The sequence below is a fragment of the Ceratotherium simum genome, chromosome 7, assembly GCF_057802395.1.
Source record: "Ceratotherium simum simum isolate JZ-2026a chromosome 7, ASM5780239v1, whole genome shotgun sequence".
Lineage (NCBI taxonomy): Eukaryota > Metazoa > Chordata > Mammalia > Perissodactyla > Rhinocerotidae > Ceratotherium > Ceratotherium simum.
Window position 1 is genome coordinate 71667539 of NC_141906.1, and position 23135 is coordinate 71690673.

At 41.9% G+C, this 23135-nt stretch overlaps 1 protein-coding gene across 2 annotated transcripts in view; it reads left to right on the plus strand.

Moving 5' to 3' along the window:
* Positions 1 to 23135, plus strand: part of SORL1 (sortilin related receptor 1) — a 163867-nt gene that overhangs the window by 27262 nt on the left and 113470 nt on the right. For both annotated transcript variants that reach the window (XM_087433828.1, XM_004427196.3), the window contains exons 4-6: positions 3845 to 4006; positions 5401 to 5468; positions 11470 to 11650. In XM_087433828.1, the coding sequence (XP_087289954.1) occupies positions 3845 to 4006; positions 5401 to 5468; positions 11470 to 11650 (411 nt within the window). The remainder of the gene's footprint in view (positions 1 to 3844; positions 4007 to 5400; positions 5469 to 11469; positions 11651 to 23135) is intronic.

Below are 23135 nucleotides of genomic sequence, written 5' to 3' on the forward strand. Positions count from 1 at the left end.
GAGGTTGGTCCTGAGTCCAATTGTAAGACAGCTCTCTCTTTTTCCCTTGGTTCCCACTGCCCTGAGGGATGGTCCTGCATTGTCTCCTCTGCCTTTCCTCCTCTCGTTGTACTCTTGGTGTCTCCACTCAAAACAGGAGAGAGTCATTTATGCTAACGTGGAGATAAATTCTGTAGCTTATTTTGTTATCTTTCCAGAAGTATTTGTATTTTTAAAAGGAAACATAGCTTTACGCTGAAAGTGAAGCTCCTCTGGAATATTATGTGATTGCAGACAGGGTTGGGGATGTGGGGGTGCTCCAAAAATTGTACTTTAGGAAGGACCTAGTAGGTCAGCTCTGCTGGCAAATCCGTGGGGTCGGCCTCAAGTGGACTTGACAGCCAGGCACTCTAGGGACTTAAAAGCAGAGTAGGACATCCTGTGCATTCCCATTATGTGCGTACATGACACGGTTCCATAATACCGTGGAGCAGCACATGCCTAAGGGGTGAAAGGAAGCTGAGGTGGTTAGAGCTGGAGGATTAAATGAGGTTGGATGAGAGCAGTGAAGGCTTCATGGAGTACTTGGGATTAGGAATGGAGCTTCAAAAATGGGCATGATTTCAGTAGTAAGAGCAGAGTTGGTGGGAGCCCTCGAGGAGGAGAGAGGCGTGGGCAGAGACTTCAGGGTGCAAGGATGTGCTTTCTGGTACGGGCAGTGAGGAGATTCACTTCTCGGGGGTGGACGGTTTGCATTGAGGTGCTTTGTGACATCAGTCAGGCCCCTGTCTGCAGATGGAGGAGTTTGCTTTTTGCCTTGAGGTCTGTAAGGAGCCATGGAAGATTCTTTGAGTAGAGAAATTGCTGTGAATAATGTCTTTTAAAGGAATGTGTCTCCTGGTGATATGCAGGAGGGATTGGAAGAGAAAGACTAGAGAAGAGTCAGAAAGGGAAGCATTGGTAGTATAGGCATGAAATTGCTCAGTCACTCAACCAACCCTAACATCACTCTGTAAGCACTTCACACCCTGGTGGGGCCTGGAAGATGCGAGGATGAATAAAACCCAGTGCCTACCCCCAATTTGCTTATAGTCCCTAGTAGGGACATGGGCCACACTAGTAGCCTTGGGAATAAAAACAAAACAGATTGTGAAAATATTTTAAAGGAAAACCTAACTGGGTAGGTGGCTGATTGAAACTGAGGGGCGAAGGAAGGCATTGGAGTGAAAACCCAACTTGGTGAGTCATGGGGCTGGGAGAAGGTGTAGCATGGCTAGATGTGGGGTGTGGGAGGGAGAGTTGGGTTTTGGTGGGAAGGTGTCGAAGAATTCAGTTTTGGACATGGTGAAATATCTTGGCACAGCAGAGGGGAGATGCTGAGAAGGTCAAGAGGTAACGAAATTAGACTCTCCGGGAGAAGTCAGGGTTAGACCATAATATGAAAGGCATGGAATGCTGGTTCTTAGAGGCAGTAGTTGGAGCTGTGTGGAAGGATAAACCAAGTTAGCAGCAAAGATGGAAGAGTGATGAGCTTATGTGAGGGTGGGGAGCAGACAAAGACAAAGGAGCCAGCAAAAGAGAATCAAGGACAGAGAAAGTCAGGGGTGGGGGATGGAGAGCTGAGATGAGTCAGTGTCACAGAGGGCAAAGGAAGAGAGAGTTTCCAGTAAAAGCTTAAGGAGTGGATTAACAATGAAGTGTATAAATGAGCCCAACAATACAATGTAAGACCTATGAATTAAATTCAAGAAATGCTTCCCTTTTTGTTGAAAGAAGAGAGGTAAGGATTGATGAATTGTTAAGAGATGGCTCTGAACCAGCCAGCCATTGATGTAAATGCTTCCTACTCCTGGGTCGCCTTGGGCAGTTAACCTGTCTAAGCTTCAGTGTCCTCGTTAATAAAAGAGGAGGTAGTATCTAATGCATTGAGTTGCTGTGAGTACTCAGTGGACTAAATGAGATGCAAAACTTTTAGCTCAGTGCCTGGTACATGCTAGGTGCTCTTTAAAAATTTTAGCGATTATCATGAACAATAAAAGGTTCTATGAGGGTGCATCATTTTTAGATTCTCAAATGTGAGACTGCAGAAAGCCATGGAATAGATTGCTGGAGAAATCTTTTCAAACTGGCAACGCTCCCTTCCCCAATAACCAAGCTGCTTTCGGAGCAGGAAGATGGGCTAAGTTATTTCTAGGGAACACTTTTATGCCAAAAATTATGATGGTCCCCTTAGCATCATAATTGTTTTTATAACATTGCATTTGCTTATAGTAGTTTTTGCTTTCAAAACATTTATTACCCTTTACAGTTAGATTTAATTAGGCTTCTATAGAGTTTGGAGTTTTACATTAGATGTGGTGGAGGAAACACAAGAAAGAGAAGAAAACAAAACATGTTCCTGGGAAGTTTACAGTCTAGATTTGGGGAGAGAGAGCACAAATGAAAAGGAGTGAGAACGTATGAAAGTGGCACGCGAACAAGTGCAAAGTATTAGTGCAGCCAGAGCTGTTAGACATGGGAAAGGAGTCCGAGCTGGAGAGTGATCTGGATCAGGTGGAATCCATTAGGGAAAGTGCCCTTGGACTGATGCCTTTGGATTATTGATTTCTGGGATTTCGGTGACTGGTTGTTGGTGGAGCTGGGTCTGACTTGCTCTGGTTTCTGGTTCACAGTAATCTACCGAGCCACCCTCGTTCCTCTGGGAGCAGGGGCTGCCCTCCAGATCTCTCATGTGCATTCAAGGCCTGCCGTCATCTGTGCTTTGCAGCCTTATTTTCCAATCATTTCCCTCAGGCCCTCAGGACTGTCATCAAACCCACGCAGAGTTTTTTCCCCTTCCTTTGTTCCCAGACTCAGACTGCCCTAGACTTGGAATGTTCTTTCCCTGTGGAAATCTTGCCTGCCCTTCAAGGCCCAAATCTTCCATGGGGTCATTTCTTATCTCCCAAACCAGAACTAGTGTGTAGTCTGTGCTTTCAGAGGACTCTGTCCATGGTTTCTCATCTAATGTCATTTTCCCTTGAATTATAGTTAGCTGTGAACCTGTCTTTCTCCCCCATTACATTGCAAGCTACTTAAGAGGAAGGATCCTGTGTTTTTTCACTGTGGCGCCTCCAGCATCCGGTCCGTGGGGAATATTCAGTGCATGTTTGTTAAGTTGAATTGCCACGATCCTTTTCCCTTGAGAACTCCTTAGGCTGGCAGTCACTCTCTGGCCACACTTGCTCAAAGTCACTCACCCTTGCGGAAGCAAAATAAGGCGAGGCCCCTGCTCTCCAGAGCTACTTCCTGCTGTGCCCAGAGTGAGTCTGCTAGTCCCAGGGGCAGCTTGGTCCTCAGAGTAGCCCTGTCACCTGGCATAGTGGCAAGAAGGAGAAGCTAATCTTCCTAGATGGGTGTGATCTTAGGGTGTTTCCTGGCAAGGCATGTCTGAGGACGCAGGGATAGACAGCAGTCCCATCTGTGCGCAGCCAATCCGAAGAGCAGGACTTCTTTGACCCCGCTTCCAATAGCCACCATTTGATTGTGACGGAGGGACTTGCCAGGGAGTGAGAATGGCCAAGTCAGTTGAAAGAAGAAATAGAAGGGCTTGACTAGTTTCATTACCTGGTTAAACGAGAGCACTGTCTGGCTTCACCTCAGCCCAGCACGTGCCCCTTCCTTCCCTGTGCCTTGTTGGGTGTGCACCAGCGTCTCTTCATTTCCAGGAGATTGTGGGAAATCCACGTGGAAGCCCCGCAAGCCCCTGGCGCCGCGTTGGTGCTGGTTGGCCGCCTGCATGCGCGTGCACTCAGACACTGTTGTGGGGGCGTGGTGGGAGGCTCTGCCGGGTCCTGCTCTGAGCTCACCTCTTTTCTCTTTGCAGTACATCTTTGTGGATGCTTACGCCCAGTACCTCTGGATCACGTTTGACTTCTGCAACACTGTCTACGGCTTTTCCATCCCATTCCAGGCAGCTGATCTCCTTCTGCATAGTAAGGCTGCCAACCTTCTCCTGGGCTTTGACAGGTCTCACCCCAACAAGCAGGTAAGAGAGCTTCCGGAACACAGTCAGGGGGCTCCTCGAGTTTTCTGTTCTGCCTGTGTGGGTGGCGTGCCCTTTGAGTGCCCTCCTCCCGACACCCCCTTCTCCCCTCTAAAGCTTAGCCTTTGTAGCTACTATTTCATTTCCTATGGCTAGGGGAAAATATATTCCCTTGGCACTCTCGGTCTGCATCTCAGCCAAGGAGGGACACCGAGCACTTGGCAGGCCCCGCTAGTTAAACGTCATGCCCTTCTCGGTGCACATGCACCTTTGTTAGTCCTGGGGGTACATCGAGGCTCTGGAATTTAATCAGAGAGAGCCAGGTAGAGAAGTCTGGAGGCTCAGCTCTGCTGGGACCTCTTAGGGAATTTCTGTTCTCCCTTCCCCATCCTCCACTTTGAACATGCTTTTGCCTACCATTTATTTGAAGTTACCATTAACTTTAATGGTGTGTGTGTGCACATGCATATAATATAAATGTGTGTGTGTTTTCCTCCTTTAATCCATATTTGAAGGAAAAGTGAGAGATGGGGAGAGACACTGAGGAGGATTTATATCTCAGGATTGAAACTTGCCAAGTCAAGAATGTTGGTCTGGCATCATCCTATGAAACCTTTAGATCCTGGAGGATTGGATTTATGATGAGTTTTGGATGGCTTTGCTCAGAGGAACCTGGGAACATTTCTTTTTCTTTGCAGGTTGTTTAACCAAAACGTGATCTGTTTACCTTCATTGCCTTAGGGAGTAACCTAAGCGTGGGCTGGGTCAGTTTACCAGTGTAGGTGGGTTATTGTTATTTTTGGTCTCCTGCTTCTCAATACATGGTCTCTAGGGCCAGAGGAATCTCCGGTTATGTCTTTGGAAGTTGAGGAGCTTTGGCCAAGATCAGCAAGTTAATTTCTCATGGCCACACCCTGTGTATTCAGTTGGTTCCCTTTGGTAGTCTTTGGTTCTGTACTTAGCCGATGTCCTCTCCATTCAGCTTTAATCACCATGGCCCATTATGGGTTTTTAGGACACTCTTTCCCAGGCAAGAAGTACTGAATATAATACCTGTGTTTTTACCATCACCTGAGGGCTAGTCTTGAGTAAAATATCATTTCTGATAATCCATAAATGGAAGACAAGTCACAGTCATTTTTCCTTCTGTTGAGAGACCTTGGTTGCTATTGAGACCATAGTAACTTTGGAGAAGAATGCAAAGGTGCCGATCTGTTCTTCCCTCCCTGCCCTTGTGTGCGCTGGAGTACCCGGGCTGGCCTTGGGGATCTCGGTGCCTGTCTTCACAGGCAGCGTGCTGTTTAAGGTGGGATTTCGGAGGGTGTGTGCTGGCGATGCCATTCAGGTTGTGCACGCCTCTCACGTCGTGATCACCTCTTGTCCTTTGGTCTTTGCAGCTATGGCTGTCGGATGATTTTGGCCAGACCTGGATCTTGATTCAGGAACATGTGAAGTCCTTTTCTTGGTAAGTCATGCCAGCTAAGAAATTTGAATGACCTGATCTCCTTTCTTCAGTTCTAGCTCCTTCCTGGAGGACACACCTCCCCTCACCTGAGATGTGAAGCATTTGGTTCAGGAAATAGAATTTCCAGACCTGGGAATTAGAGCTGCAAGTATAACAGACTCACTGGGGTCCTGAGGGGGAAGAGGGGCAATGAGGAAGGAAGATGATTTGTGAGAGTGACAGCTTTTGCATTTTTCAGTCCATCAGGGAATCCGGGGGAATCTTGAAGCTCTTGCACGTACTCGACTTTCTAAAGACCATCATTTTTAGAGCATCATAGCAGCAGTGGGGATTTTTCTCTATCTAAAATCTGTTCATTTGTTTATTCATAACTTTTTTTTAATGTCTGCTAAGTATAAAACATGCTAGATGCTTTAGGGTGTAAGAAGTTGAATAACTTATGGGTTTAGTTATTAAGGAGATTGCAGTGTAGGAGGTAAGAAAAGACGTTTTGTGCAGATAACACACATTATAAAAGGAGCACAGAAGTCATGGACCTAGCATGAGAAGCCAGAGGAGGGACATAGTCCTTCTAGACGGGAAGATCACAGACAGCTCCATGGAGGAGGCTGCTGTTGCTCCAGGATGTGCGCAACAGGTAGGGTGTTCCTGTATGAAGGTGTGCAGGGCGGCAACTCGAGACAGGAACAGAACGGCCAGCAGCAGAGATGAGACCTTGTGGTGCTTGGGTAGGGAACATTTAGTCTTATTTTTGGACAGTGTGTTGAGTGAAATTTGGAAAGGGACATTGGTATCAGAATCTGTAGTGTTTGATAAAAGAATTTGGACTGAATTCTGAAAGCAGTGAGGAGCCATTGTAGGTTTTTGAGAAGGAAAGTGAAATCAACAGGGCTGCACTCTTAGATGTACAGTTGTTTCTAGTCATAGTTGCTTCTGATCTTATCCTGTTACAGGGATGCAGGCTATAATCTTGGATATAAGAATTTGTACGTGTGCAGGTGAAGGTGTAGAACAGATTCCCAGGAGCGGACCTGCTGGGTCAGTGGGCCGCTCAAGCCACTCACACATAGCAAACTTGACACCTCCCAGATGGACTCTTGATCTTCACCACCACACAGCAGCTCCACCCGTCATCTTCCCCGTTTCGGTTTCTACTTGCTCAAGCCAAAAACTTTGAGTTGTTGTTGATTCCATGTTTGCTTCGTGTTTCGTGTTCAGTCTATCAGGAAATCGTATTGGCTCTCCCTTCAGTGTATATCCAGGATCTACTGCTCAGCTGCTGCTTTACTCCAAGCACCATTGTCGCTCAGTAGTCACCCAACTGGTCTTTCTGCTCCACTCTTGTCTTTCTACAGCTGATTATCAGGACATGGCCCGACTGATCTTGTTAAAAACAGGTCAGATCATGTTGTTCCTCTACTTTGAACCCTTCAATATGCACCATCATTTCTCTCAGATTAAATGCCAGGTACATTCCTACCACAGGGCCTTTGCACTTGCTATTTTCTCTGCCAAGAATGTTCTTACCCAAGATATATTTAGCGCTACTCTCTTACTCATTGAAGTTTGCTCAAACAACACCTTATAAATGAGGTCTGTCCTAAGGATCATATTAAAATTGCAACTACTCCCCTGTTGTTCCCAATCTGCTGGACCCTGATCTCTTCTTTTTTGCATAGCACTCATCACATTCTAATATACTATTATTATGCTTATTATTTGTCTTTCTCTCTTCAATAGAATAAAAGCCCCACAAAGGCAGGGAGTTTCGTCCATTTTGTGCACTGATATCTCCCCCAAGGATAAAGCATTGAAATTGTAACTTTGGTAGAGATCGCCAAATTTTCTTTCTTTCTTTTTTTTTTTTCTTTTTTGCTGGGAAAGAGTCGCCCTAAGCTAACATCTGTTGCCAGTCTTCCTCTTTTTTTTTCCTCCCCAAAGCCGCAGTACATAGTTGTATATTCTAGTTGTAAGTCCCTCTATGTGAGCTGCTGCCACAGCATGGCTACTGACAGATGTGTGGTGTGATTCTGCCCCTGAGAACCAAGCCCAGGCTGCTGAAGTGGAGCGTGCTGAACTTTAACCACTAGGCCATCAGGGCTGGCTCATCTTTCTTTTCCTTGTGTTCTTTTTGCAGTTTTATTGAGAAATAATTGACATACATCACTGTATAAGTTTAAGGTGTACAGCACGATGGTTTGATTTACATATGTTATGAATGATTACCCAATAGTTTCAGCTAATATCCATCTTCTTGTATACATACAAGAAAAAAATGAAAGGAGAAAAGAATAAAGAAAAAAATTTTCTCCTTGTGATGAGATTTAGCATTACTCTCTTAACAACTTTCTTGTATATCATACATCAGTGTTAACTATAGTCTTCATGTTGTACATTACATCCCTAGTACTTATTTACCTTATAACTGGAAGTTTGTACCTTCTGACCACCTTCCTCCATTTCCCCCTCCCCCAACCCTCTACTTCTGGTAACCACATGTCTCATCTCTTTTTTTTTTTTCTAAAAGACTCCACATATGAGTGAGATCATATAGTATTTGTCTTTCTCCAAATTTTCTATAGAAAGTGTCAAATTTTGCACACATCTCAATAGCATAGAATTGTGCCTCACTCCACAGCCAATGTGTTAAGTATGAGAAGTAGTATCTCAGGGCCGGCCCCGTGGCTTAGCGGTTAAGTGCGCACACTCTGCTACTAGAGGCCTGGGTTTGGATCCTGGACGCAAACCAACGCACTGCTTCTCTGGCCATGCTGAGGCCACATCCCACATACAGCAACTAGAAGGATGTGCAACTATGACATACAACTATCCACTGGGGCTTTGGGGGGGTGGAAAAAAAAAGGAGGAGGATTGGCAGTAGATGTTAGCTCAGAGCCGGTCTTCCTCAGCAAAAAGAGGAGGATTAGCATGGATGTTAGCTCAGGGCCGATCTTCCTCACAAAAAAAAAAAAGAAGTAGTATCTCAGTGTGGTTTTAATTTGTGTTTTTCTTATTATGAATGAGTTTGAACATCTTTTAACCTGCTTAAGGGTCATTTGTATTTATTTATTTTTTTGTGATGTGTCTGCTCGTGCTGTTTGCCCTTTTCCTATTGGATTGTTCGTCTTTTTATTATTGATTTCTAGGAGCTCTTTATATATTTGAGATTAGCCTTTTGTGATATGAGATAGCTTGTATATGTGTGTTCCTTTATATTTCTATTTTGTAGTTTGTCGTTTGACTTTTGACTTTTATGTATATTTTTACTCCTCACTAAATATGATGGGCCAAAAAGATGTAGATACTGTCTGTGTTTTCTTTAGCTCTCTATTTGAAGAGGAGTATCTCTGAGTTGGTATTGCTTCCTTAGTAGTTGAGGGCAGTAAAGAGGGAGGGAGCACAGGGAGGGACCTTACAGCTGAGTATCTTTGGGCTCCAATGGACTTCCTTTTCATAGAGGGCAGACCCTTTCATTATTTTCCTTGGGCAGACATTGTAGAGTCTTAGTGAAACTATAACCACAATCTTATCCAAGTACAACCTCTACCCAAGGAATACCGTTAGAACTTTCTTTTGCTTTATTTGAATTTTAAAAGGACAGATTGCTCTTTTATATGTTTAGGGAACCATATATTAAGAGTGCAAACCAGCAGGATTACTAAATAAAGGAACTTTACTTTTGGGACTTTGTATGTTGTACTTTCTACCTCTGTGTGGACATGCAAATCTCTTAGGGGAAAGAACTGGCCTATCTTATTTTAGATAATTACATGTCTCGTGTCAGGGAATTTCAAGCTATTTGGGGGATTTTCCCCTAGGACTCCCCATAATAAGTAAGAGTGTTATCTAACTTCTCAGAGAATAATGGCATACATCTGTTCAACAATGCTTGGCAAGCAGGACGGTGCAAGAGTCCTGGGGGAGGGGCTAAAGGATGCCCTGTCGAGCATCATTGAAGGGCTTGGAAGTGAGGCAGATGAGACCAGATGAGGACCGATGCCTGTGCTCAGAGATGGAGCAAGCTTTGGAATTCCCAAAGGAGGGCAAAGAGAACAGGGAATGGGTGTGAGTGAGCGTAAGAAGTGGAAGGCTAGTGTTTGCAAAGTTCAAGAACTTGTAGGTGGAGCGGCTCTCCGAAATGGGAGGTCCAAGTATGGATTATGGAAGAGTATTGGCATGAAAATCACAGCTCTTTCTACCTCTAGATGTTGGCTGCGACTTCTGGCAAGGCAGGAATAATAGAGGGGAACTTGGTCTCAAAATATCTGAATAAAGGTCCCTTCCTCTCTGCCTTGTTAAAAATATCCAGCAGCCTCGTTTTAATTTGCATATCCCCTAGGGTAGGGGAAGTACTTTAATCGGTACTTCTAATTGTGGAAAGGAAGAGAACATGCCACCACCCCCGCATACGTGCACACAGAGCCTCTGACGATGAACGGTTGTCTCCCACATTAGGACTGAGGCCGCTGGTTTCTCCAGATTGAAGGGCAAAAGTCTTTTGTTTTTCTATTTTTTATCTCCCTTCTTCCTTCCTCCTTTCCTTCCTCCCTTCCTCCTCCTTCCTCTCTCCCTCCCTCCTTTCTTTTTTTTGTTTTGAGAACATCCTCTTGACAGTACATCTTGAAGGAATTTTATATCATTACCTTCATTATCCTGAGAGCCATCATGTATATGGAACTGTACAAAGACGGTTACTTGAGTGAGTCCTTGCGCCTGTCCTTGGGTCAGCACTGCGTCCTCACTGTGAAGCTCTCTTCCTGATTTTTCCAATGATTTTTCCCTCTTGCTGAATGGTCTGCCAGGGCTTGGTGTTCTTGTGAGTATTAGGAAACCCGGGCCAGAATAGCCATCCTCCCAGGTGCTGTTTGGGGCCTTATTTGGGGAACATCTGTTCAAAGATTCTTCTCCGAGGTAGTCTAACCTAGTCACTCTGCAGTTTTCAGTTGGGAATAGCCTCTGTAATTATGGTCCAGGGATCCAGTGCAGCAGGGATCAATTCAGATAGGATCCCTGTAGGATAAAAAGAAATACAAGACATGGCTTTTAAAGGCACCCATACTCTTTCTAGGAAGCTCAGACAAACACATATGGTAGGCAATACAATCCACTGAATAAGAAGCACCTCTGTAGAAAGTAACTAGAGTGATTTCAAAATCTACTCGTCCTAAAGCGGTTTTCTATCTTTGCTTGAAACTCATACAAAAGGCCTGAAATTGAGTGCTGCAGAGAAGCATCGCTAGTGTGGCGAGATGAGAGAAGAGCATTGGGAGAGGCTTCCTGGAAGAGGGGGACTTGAACTTGACCTCAGAAGATGAGTGGGATATAGATGTGCAGAGCAGGGTGTGTGCCAGGGCATCTCTGCAGAGGGTACAGCGTTGACAAAAGCATGGAGGGAGAAGCGAGCCCTGCGTTTTGAAGGATGGCAGGAGATCTGGATGTGCTGAGAAATCCTGTGATGGAGCCTCGCGGGAGAGGAATTTGCGCTGGGAGGATGACTCCTGATCGCAGACATCAGTGACAGCAGCACGAAACAGAAAGAGAAAGGGCAGGGTCCACTAGAAAGATCAGGCTCACTGGTTCCTCTTGTGGTTTCCTCCAGAGCTGTTCTTCTGAGAACGGAGCATCCTGGGGAAACGCTCTCCTTGATTCCTCTGAGCTTCAGAACTTGAGGCCAGAAGCTTGCTGACAGCCTCAAGCAGTTCATTGCTTATTGATTCTGAACCATTCTGCCTTTTGCTTTTTCTTCTTTTCGCTCTTCTGAAGCGTGGCCAGAGCGTGCCTTGAGCGAAACCCAGGATGCTTTGAAAACAGCGGTAGCAATACAAAACACTTTACAAATGGCCGTTCTTTCCTTCTATATATATGTTTGTGGCACAGAGAGTGTCATTTGTAGATCCCCCCATGGTGGCCCTAAGTTCTAGCTGATTGTCTGCAGGGCAGAACCTCCATGCCTGCAATGATTAAACATGGAATTGATAACAACCACTTTTTTTCCTTCCAGGGGAGTTGATCCCTATGACAAGCCAAACACCATCTACATTGAACGGCATGAACCCTTTGGCTACTCCACAGTTTTCCGAAGTACAGACTTCTTCCAGTCCCTGGGGAACCAGGAAGTGATCCTCGAGGAAGTGAAAGACTTTCAGCTTCGGGACAAGTACATGTTTGCTACAAAGGTGGTGGTAAGTGCAAGGCGCTAAGGAATAAACTGCTTTTGAGTTTCCTTTCTGAGCTTTGGCATTCTTTGGTCAAGCAGGTGAGTTTGCACAGCAGGGATTGGATCAACGTGTCTGGGGGAGCTTGACTGAAGGGGGTGGACATAGGTGAACCTTCCCAAGGGGCTTGGATGGTCCTGGGAGGTCGAGGAGTGGAGAAGCTTAGTCAACCGTTTGGAGTATCTCTAGGCCAGGAATTTGGTTGTTTTCTGATAGTTAAGCATCCTTGACAAATGCATATTGAAATCCCAATTAAAAGAACACAGAAAGGAGGGATGGGGCTCTGGCTTTTTTTCTTTAATCCCACTGCCTGATTTCCTTTCAATTTAGGGTGATTTATTTGTGAATTTTGGACACGTGCTAATTTACATGGCTAATAGAAAGTGTAGTCATTGGCTAGTGGGAGTTAATGCTCTGAGAGAAGCAGTAATTAAGCTTCCAGCTGTCAGTAAGTAGCTTAACTCTCAGCCTTTGGGAAAATCTTCCCCTTGATTTGATGTGTTGGAGCCAGATGCTGAAATGGAGGTCTTGCTCATTTAAAACCAGAGTTGATTATTTAACAGGACTTGCCTTGCAACTGTATCAAGTTGCAAGTTGCAACTGTACTGCCCCTGTGTAAAGGCAAGAACCAGGCCCCGCCGCCGAGAGCAGCTTGGGCTGCCCTTCCTGGGGCGCTGTAAGCTTGCTTTCTTATTGGCAGCCGTTCCCTCGTTGACATCAGGCTCTGTTGAAGGCCCCTGGAAACTGGGAAACAGTTACACCCACACCCACACCCACACTCACAGACACACAGAGTAGCCCAAGGACACAAGCATCCTTGAATTGCCTTGGGCAGGGATGTGGTGTGATGGGGAGGCAGAGGTGAGAAATCAGACCTGAGGACTGGTACCTTGTGATATCCTGTTGGGCAGTCCTGACTTTCAGTATCGTCTCCAGTCCTCTGGTGTTCATAGGTCTTTTCTGTTTTAGATCCTTAGGCCTGAATTTATTTGTATGGTTTTAATTTCTTGATTTTAAGACATAGTGACTGATTCCCACATTTGTCCTACTGACTGAGTTGGGGCTGAGGTGGAGAGCTGTTGTGCATTTCGCTTAACCCTATTGTTTCTAGATCTCACACCCAAGAGTTTAAGTTATGTCCCAGTTGGAGCTTTCTGTGCCCTCTGTTCTGACCTAATAGCTATGTCAGTTCTCTAGATATAGCTGATTTGCAGAGTGCCAGTGGTAATTTTTTTTTTTTAATTCCTGGCCAATGGTAAGATCAGGGGCTGTGTCTGTTTTGATCATCACTGATATTGTACCCAGGATCTTGCATAATAGCCAGCCCTGGTGGTCTAGTGGTTAAGAATTGGCTCTCTCATCACTGCGGCCTGGTCTGTCAGTTGTCATACTGTGGCGGCTGCATGTTGCTGTGATGCTAAAAGCTATGGCTGCCAGTATTTCAAATGCCAGCAGGGTCACCCATGGTGGACAGGTTTCAGCGGAGCTTCCAGACTAAGACAGACTAGGAAGAAGGACCTGGCCGCGCACTTCTGAAAAAATTGGCCCTGAAAATCCTATGAATAGTGGTGGAGCATTGTCTGATACAGCTCTGGAAGGTGAGAGGGTGGCACAGAAAGACTGGGCTGGTCACCGGGAGTCGGAATGGAGTTGTTGCCATTAACAAGCATCTCGCACAATGCTGGATACATAGCAGGTGTATAGTAGAGTTGAATGAATGCCGTCTTTGCCTACCTAATTTAGAAAACATAGGCTAGTAGATTCTTTTGGGGGTTGGGGTGTATTAAATTATTGGGACTTTTATAGTCAACTCTCAACTCTCTCAACTTTCCCTGTGGCTTATTTATTTCTACGGTATTGGTAGCAAAATTGTAGCTATGTGTTGTCTTCTTCCTTCAGCACATGGACGGGCCACCAGCCTCCAAGGTCAGTGGTCTTAGCTGGAGGCGCTAGGTAAAATGAGCTAGGCCGCCACCTGGAAGTGTTTCTCAAATTGTTGTCTCAGTAGCACCTGCAGTACCATCATGCAAGGGCGCTTGTTACAAATGCAGATTGCAGGGCCCAAATGTGTTTTTTTCCCCTGAGCATCCCTAAGATGCCTAAGACTCTCCAAAATTTGAGAAACTCTTACCTGAGGCTTTTTATGTGCAGAAGCTTTTGATAATAGTCAATTATATTATCAAGGGAATGTTTCTCAATGGATACATTGATGAGAGAAGAAACACAACTGGCAGTGGATGATAAAATGGGTGTTTTCCTCCTTTTTCTTCCATTAGACTACAAGCCATAAGGATAAGCAACATTGGCTCTAGTTGGGTAACCCTTTCAGTAGAAGTGTTGAGGCTTGCAAGTGTAACTTCTTATCTGCGGTGTGCCTAGAGCTCAGGCTGCCTGGGTTTGCGGAATTCCGAGTGACTTTAATGTTAAATGGATTCAAGTTAAGTTAAGAAAGTCAAGGAACTAATTGCAAAACCACAGAAAATTGCTTTTGGGTGATTAACTCTTTTGCTTTCTTTCAGCACCGTGAATGATTACAACTCTTTGCAAGTTAGTTTTTTAGAACGTGTGATGACAGCCATCTGGGTTCTGGACTGGAGCTGATATCTAAGTCCTCAGAACCCCTTGGTGCACTGTTGGCCTGGCTCTTACTTCATATATGCTTTGTGTCTGATGCCTTTTGATTTTTTTTTTAACCCAAGTTTCATTTTTATTGTTTTTTTTGACACGAGTTCACTTACTTGTCTTAATAGTGCATATCAAAATGATAGGGCCATTAAAGCAACAATGAGGCACCTCTGCAAACTGACTGACATCCTTCTGTTAACTTGGTAGTATCTAGCTGTTAGCTTCTTTCTGGTAGATAACAGTGGTTGCCAAAAAGTTGTAGGTAGGTGAGGGTTAGCTGCCCCTTTACAGCTTCACTACCAGCTTATCATGAAAGCTGGGCTCAGGCATTTCTTGCCCAGATGTGTATCAGTAAGCAAGGACCTGATATGGGGGCTAGATGGAGTCTCCTCTCTGTTCTCGCATGATGCAGATATAATGTTCTAGAGCAGGGATTGGCAAACTATGGTCCTTCACTTGTTTTTGTCAATAAAGTTTTATTGAAACACAGTCGTGCTCATTTGCTTCTATATTGTCTATTACTGCTTTCGTGTTACAGTGGCAGAATTGAACAGTTACATAGAGGCGGCATGGCCTACAAAGTCTAAAATATTTCTATATGGACCTTTAAAGAAAAAATTTGCCAACCCTTGTTGTAGAGACAGGATTCTATTACCCTTTCAGTTGGCATCAAACAACCAGAATCCTCTAGTGCAAGAGCTTGACAAGGCTTAAGCATTACCCCTAAAAGTTCAGGTTACAGGCCTCCCTAAATTGTTATGCCCTGTTCATGTTATGTTTAGGATATTATGGCCACTTCAGATATCTTGCATGCTACTGATCTCCCGAGCTCACTTGTACTTTCACTATTCTGGCCAGCCAAGCAACCACTAATTTCACTATTGAAAATGAATTTCTGACCTTCATTATGCTAATTTAAAGTCTCCAATGTTGATCAAGATAACAGAAAAACTTAGTAATTGCCTCAAGATTAATGGTCTTCTGCATGAGAAGTTAGCTGACCATAATTGGGGTGTGAATTTTAGGGTAGCTGACCAAAACTATTGACAAATTATTTTAATTATAACGTTACTTAAACGTGTGCAAACATAAAGCCGCGTGTAAGTACCTAATGCTTATTAACCTTATACAACAATAAAACCAAAACATATTTACAGATTAAAAATAAAACTATAATACCAATAAATTTAAAATTATTTTTTATAACACCTATATTGAGATATAATTCATATACCATAAAATTCATCCTTTTAAAGTGTACAATTCAGTGGTTTTTAGTATATTCACAAGGTATATCATAATATACCAAATAACGCTCATCACTACCTAATTCCAGAATGTTTTTATCACCCCCAAAAGAAACTCCATACCCGTTAGCATTACTTCCCATTCCTCTCTCCTCCCAACCCTTGGCAACCATGAATCTACTTTCTGCCTTGTGGATTTGCCTATTCTGGACATTTTGTGTCCGGGAATCATGTAATATGTGACCTTTTGTGACTGTTTTCTTTCATAGTATAATGTTTTCAAGTTTCATCCATGTTGTAGCATGGATCATCAGAATTAATGTGTTTTTAAGTTCATGCCTCTTTTTCTGCCAGTTCAAACCTCTTGTTGAACCCCTCTAGTGCATTTTTCTTTTGAGTTATTGTACTTTTCACCTCAAGAATTTCCATTTGTTTCTCTGCTTATAATTTCTATTTCTTTGTGGATATTCTTTATTTGATGAGACAGTGTCCTTATACTTTCCTTTAATTCTTGAGACATGGTTTCCTTTAGTTCTTTGAACATATTTATGATAGGGGATTTAAATTTTTTGTCTAATAAGTCCAATGTCTGACCTTCCTCAGGAACAGTTTCCGTTGACTCTTTTGTGTGTGTGTGTATGGGCCATACTTGGCTGTTTGTTTGTCTTCTCATTATTTTGTTGAAAACCAGACATTTTAAATGATGTGATGTGGCAATTCCTCATATTAGAGGAGCATGAACCCCCTTCCTAGAATTTTTTGTTGTGTCTTTTCTTATTGTTGTTGTTGTTGTCTTTGTTTTGTTTTGTGAGTTTCCTGCGTTAATTTTGTAAAATTTGTATTCTTCATTGGGTATGGCTACTGAAGTGTTTGATAATTTAGCTTAGTGGTCAGCTAATGATTGAACAGAGATTTCCTTAAACACTTTGAGTCTGGCAGCCTTTGCTGAGGCCTCTGAGCGTGTGTTGGGGGCATGCCTACAATGCAATCTACAACTCTGCCTTAGCCTTCACTTCCTGCTTGTGCAGAGCCTTAAGGTTATTAGCCAGATGTGAGAGATTAGGCCCTTTTCAGTTCTTTCCTGAGCATACTCACAGCTGTTATATGTGTGTGACCTTGTAGATTCCCAGGAATGTTTCAGAGTTTATCAAAGCCTCTTATGGGCATCTTCCTCAGTTTTTCCTTTTTATACTTTTTACGCTTTGTGGTTAGTCTTTTGTTAGCTCCAAGTGGTCATGCTTCTCTAGCACCTGTGATGTTAAACATTTGCCACTTGTCACTGTTTTCCATAAATGCTCTGGCTATAGGTCTGTTTGTACAGTGAGCTGAGTCAGATTATATAGAGAAAAGACCTGAGGATGTAGCTTTGAAGAAAACCACCAGGCAAATCAAGTAGTGACAGTCCTCTGGCTGTGGGGCCTTTTGGAATCTTCAAACTTGTTCTGTGCTCTCTGGTGGCTGCCAGGCTGCTGATTTTCACAGCTATTGTAATTGTGAAGCTGTGGGTTTCCAGGGCTACTGCAGAGCTAGAGAGAAGGGGATGGGATTAGGGCAAGTTAAAACATTACAAAGTTGGCTATTCTTGCTGAGCCTCAGTCATTGTTCTTGAATAAATGCTGCTTGGGTTTTTGCAAGCCTTTATTTAATTTTCAGAATTCTGAAAAAGCTAATTTTGAGAATTTTTATCCATGTTCTTGTTTTATGGATGAGTGGATTTTCAGAGTTCCTTACTCTGCTATTTTGGAAATGCTTCCAATTAACATTAACTTTGTAAACTTTTTATTATGGACATTTTCATTTCTGCATAAAGGAACAGTTGATGCTGATATGACCTCCCCATGTGCCCTCACTCAGCCTCAGTATTATTTATGTTTGCTCATCTCTTCTCAGCTGTCTAAACACTGCTTATTTTTTTCCTGGAATATTTTAAAGCAAATCCCAGATATATCATTTTATCTATAAATATTTAAGTATAAACAATATTAATGTGGATGATGATGATTTGCTAGAATTTTGTCACTGCTTCAGAGGAGAAGGTGGAAGTGAGTGCTGTTGCCCAGATGCTTCTGAGCTGTGTCCTTGCCCACCACATGCCTTGGGGGCCCTCGTTCTCCCACCTATTTTCTCTGTGAAACTTTCAGTTGAATAGCTCATTGTGACATCCTTTGGCCTTCACTTGGCAAGAATGGGTCATTTATTTAGTTCCATTCTGTGCCTTTCTCTGCGACCTCTCATCTCTTTTTGCTGTTGACATAATCTCAAACATAAATGTAGATGCCCTCTCTGAAATTCAGATTATTCAGATATTTATATTAATTTATTTTTATTTATTAGAAAGGAAAACACCAAGTGAAAAAAAATCTTATTATAAATTCTCAGACTCCATAATATTGGCATAAATTAAAGCATTTAAGTAATTCCTAGTGGCTGGTGAGCGTCTGTGTGCTGGTAGATACATTGACTGGTATAGCCTTTCAGAAGGGCTATTTATACTATCTATCCAAAATGAAAATTTTGACCTAGGAATTCTGAGAATGCATCCTACAAATATTCTTGTGTAGTTCTGAAAAAGTTAATATATACAAGTATGTTCATTGAAGAGTGCTTCTGGAAATAACCTTAAATGCCCATCAATAGCTGTGAAATGAAAGATGTCTGAGATACACTGTTAATGAAAAAAGTTAAATTGTAGAACAGTAAGATATTCCATTAATGAAAAAAGTTGAGTTGCACAACAATATTTCTATTGTGATCTAATATGTCTGTGAAAAATAAAATTGCATCTATCGATTTGGCATTGTGTTAGTCTGCTGGTAACAGACTAGAAATAAAAGTGGCTTAACCAAGACGAAAGTTTATTTTTCTCTCATCAGTGTTGCCCGAGGGCAGGCAGTCTAGGGCTAGTATGTTGGTAACCTCATGTTAGGGACCCTCTGTCTGTCTGTTCTACCATCCTAACTACTGATTTCTATTCTCAAGATTCCCTCATGGTCCAAGATATCTGCACCAGCCTTCAAGTCTGTTCCAGTTAGGAAGAATAAGGACAGACAGAAAGGCCACAGTAGGACCCCTTCCAGCTGATTCAGTCCCTTTAAGCAGCCTTCCTAGAAACCCACCACAATACTTCTGGTTGTATTTCATTGACTACTACTCAGTTACATGACCATCTGTAGTTGTACAAAAGCCAGAGAACTCTAGTCTTCTATTCAGGTGGCAGTTACGGTCCTGTTGCTAAGGAGGAGAGGGATAATGGATGTTGGGGTAAGTGTAGCAGTGTCTGTCGTTATATAAATATGATCATATGTGATAGCACAGAACATTTCTGAAAGAATGCACAACAGCCTGTTACCAGTGGGCACTCTGGGGAGCAGAATGGGAGGAGCTGGTGGAGAATAGGAAGCAGAACTTCTGCATTTTATTTTGTTTTCACCTGTACTGGTGAATGGTTTCCATAAGCATGTTTTACTTTTATAATAAAGGTAAAGAACATCTCAACACAACAAAAACCCATGGTTTATTAAGAAAAGTATTAGGGCCTTATAGTACATCTTGTAATAGTGGTTCCTAGTTTAATTATTAATATTTTTCTTGGTGGCAGTAAAATATTACAGTAACTCTTTAAGAATACATTAAGAGTGAACCTGAATTGTCCAGGTTTAGAAATAATTCTCCTAGAAGGAAGTGGGATGGATGTGTTTTGAGGTTTTTTATAACCTTTGTATTCTGTGATTTTTGCATTTATGGAGTAAGGCTGGCATTGGTCTACATTCTCAATTCTCAGGCCTCTCAGCAACAGTCATTAAGAACATTTAACAATGATGCCCTGGGTGTCACTGAGAAAAATGGCTCTTTTCTAAGGCATAACCACACTAGGAAGTAGTGAAAAAATATAAAGCATAAAAGTGTGTGTCTCACTGATACCTGTGTATTCATATATATTCATAAGGATTTATATAGGGTGACCTAAACAAATCATCTGACCTTTGTACATAGCTATAAAATTTTATTGGCTTAAGGAGCGCTTTTGGAATTTATACATAGTTTTGCTGGGAACTGTTTTCGCATTCAGGTAACACGTTTTACATTTTTAATATATCCATCATTTCCTGTGGCTCTATATTGAGTACAAGCTATTAACGTGGATTTCAGGGTGCCATTTTGGGAAGGCAGTCCTTTTTTTTTTTTGACTGTGTTTATCTAGAGGTTTTTGTTTTTTATTGATGTTGTAATAGTTATAACATTGTGAAATTTTAGTTGTACATTGTTGTTTGTCAGTCACCATATAAATGTGTCCCTTCACCCCTTGTGCCCACCCCCCAGCCCCCTTGCCCGTGGTAACCACCAAACTGTTCTCTCTGTCTGTGTGTTAGTTTATCTTCCACATATGAGTGAAATCATGTGGTGTTTGTCTTTCTCTGTCTGACTTATTTCGCTTAACATAATACCCTCCTGGTTCATCCATTTTGTTGCAAATGGGACGATTTTGTCTTTTTTTTTATGGCTGAGTAGTATCCCATTGTATATATATACCACATCTTCTTTATCCAGTCATCAGGTTATGGACACTTAGGTTGCTTCCACTTCTTGGCTATTGTGAATAATGCTGCAATGAACATAGGGGTGCATAAACCTCTTTGGATTGTTGAATTCAGGATCTTTGGATAAAAACCCAGTAGTGGGATAGCTGGATCATGAGGTATTTCTTTTTTTAATTTTTTGAGGAATCTCCATACTGTTTTCCATAGAGGCTGCACCAGTTTGCATTCCCACCAGCAGTGAATTAGGGTTCCCATTTCTCCACAACCTCTCCAACATTTGTTACTTTTTGTCTTGGTCATTATAGGCATTCTAACAGGTGTAAGGTGATAGCTTAGTGTAGTTTTGATTTGCATTTCCCTGATAATTGGTGATGTTGAACATCTTTCCATGTACCTATTGGCCATCTGTATGTCTTCCTTGGAAAAATGTCTGTTCATATCCTCTGCCCATTTTTTGATTGGGTTGTTTGTTTTTTTGTTGTTCTGTTGTGTGAGTTCTTTATATATTATGGAGTTTAACTCCTTGTCAGATATATGATTTGCAAATATTTTCTCCCAGCTGGTGGGTTGTCTTCATTTTGATTGTGGTTTCATTTGCCTTGCAGAAGCTCTTTAGTCTGATGAAGTCCCACTTGTTTATTTTTTCTTTTGTTTCCCTTGCCCAAGTAGACATGGAATGCAGAAAGATCCCTCTATGACCAATGTCAAAGAGTGTACTGCCTATGTTTTCTTCTAGGAGTTTTATAGTTTCAGGTCTTGCCTTCAAGTCTTTGATCCATTTTGAGTTAATTTTTGTGTATGGCGAAGGATGATGGTCTACTTTCATTCTTTTGCATGTGGCTGTCCAGTTTTCCCAGCACCATTTATTGAAGAGACTTTCCTTTGTCGAAGATTAGCTGTCCGTAGAAGTATGGTTTTATTTCTAGGCTTTCAATTCTGTTCCATTGATCTGTGTGTCTATTTTTTTACCAGTACCATGCTGTTTTAATGATTATAGCTTTGTAGTTTATTTTGAAGTCAGGCATTGTGATGCCTCCAGCTTTGTTCTGTTTTCTCAGGATTGCTTTAGCTATTCGGAGTCTTTTGTTGCCCCATGTTAATTTTAGTATTCTTTGTTCTATTTCCGTGAAGAATGTCATTGGGATTCTGATTGGGATTGCACTGAATCTGTAGATTACTTTAGGTAGTGTGGACATTTTAACTATGTTTATTCTTCCAATCCATGTGCATGGGATATCTTTCCATTTCTTTATGTCATCATCGATTTCTTTCAATAATGTCTTATAGTTTTCATTGTATGGGTCTTTCACCTCCTTGGTTAAATTTATTCCTAGATATTTTATTCTTTTTGTTGCGATTGTAAATGAGATTGTTTACTTGAGTTCTCTTTGTGTTAGTTCATTATTAGGGTATAGAAATGCAACTGATTTTTCTAAGTTGATTTTGTACCCTGCAACTTTGTTGTAGTTGCTGATTATTTCTAATAGTTTTCCAATGGATTCTTTAGGGTTTTCTATATATAAAATCATGTTGTCTGCAAACAGCCAGAGTTTCACTTCTTTGTTGCCTATTTGGATTCCTTTTATTCCTTTTTCTTGCCTAATTACTCTGGCCAAAACCTCCAGTACTATGTTGAATAAGAGTGGCGAGAGTGGGCACCCTTGTCTTGTTCCTGTTCTCAGAGGAATGGCTTTCAGTTTTTCCCCATTGACTTGGATGTTGGCTGTGGGTTTGTCATGTATGGCCTTTATTATGTTGAGGTACTTTCTTTCTATACCCATTTTGTTTAGAGTTTTTATCATAAATGGATGCTGGATCTTGTCACATGCTTTCTCTGCATCTATTGAGATGATCATGTGGTTTTTATTTCTCGTTCTGTTAATGTGGTATATCACATTGATTGATTTGTGAATGTTGAACCATCCCTGTGTCCCTGGTATAAATCCCACTTGATCATGTTGTATGATCTTTTTAATATATTGTTGTATTCGGTTTGCCAATATTTTGTTGAGGATTTTTGCATCTATGTTCATCAGCGATATTGGCTTATAATTTTCCTTCTTTGTGTTGTCCTTGTCTGGCTTTGGTATCAGGGTGATGTTGGCCTTGTAGAATGTGTTAGGAAGTGTTCCATCTTCGTCTGTCTTTTGGAATAGTTTGAGGATAGGTATGAAATCTTCTTTGAATATTTGGTAAAATTCTCCAGAGAAGCCATCTGGTCCTGGACTTTTATTTTTTGGGAGGTTTTTGATTACTGTTTTAATCTCTTTACTTGTGATTGGTCTATTCAGATTTTCTGTTTCTTCTTGATTCAGTTTTGGGAGGTTGTATGAGTCTAAGAATTTATCTATTTCTTCTAGATTGTCCAATTTGTTGGCATATAGTTTTTCATAGTATTCTCTTATAATCCTCTGTATTTCTGTGGTATCCATTGTAATTTCTCCTCTTTCAATTCCAATTTTATTTGAGCCTTCTCTTTTTTTCTTGGTGAGTCTGGCTAAAGGTTTGTCAATTTTGTTTATCTTCTCAAAGAACCAGCTCTTTGTTTCATTGATCCTTTCTACTGTTTTTTTTTTGGTTTCAATTTCATTTATTTCTACTCTAATTTTTATTATTTCCTTACTTCTGCTGACATTGGGCTTTGTTTGTTCTTCTTTTTCTAATTCTGTTAGGTGTAGTTTAAGGTTGCTTATTTGGGATTTTTCTTGTTTGTTAAGGTGGGCCTGTATTGCTATAAGTTTCCCTCTCAGCACTGCTTTTGCTGTGTCCCATATGAGTTGGTATGGTGTATTTTCATTTTCCTTTGTCTCCAGATATTTTTTGATTTCTCCTTTAATCTCTTCACTGATCCCTTGGTTGTTCAGTAGCATGTTGTTTAGTCTCCACATCTTTGTCACTTTCCCGGTTTTTTTCTTATAGTTGATTTCTAGTTTCAAAGCATTATAGTCAGAGAAGATGCTTGTTATGATTTCAGTCTTCTTAAACTTATAGAGGCTTGCCTTGTTTCCCACCATGTGGTCTATCCTTGAGAATGTTCCATGC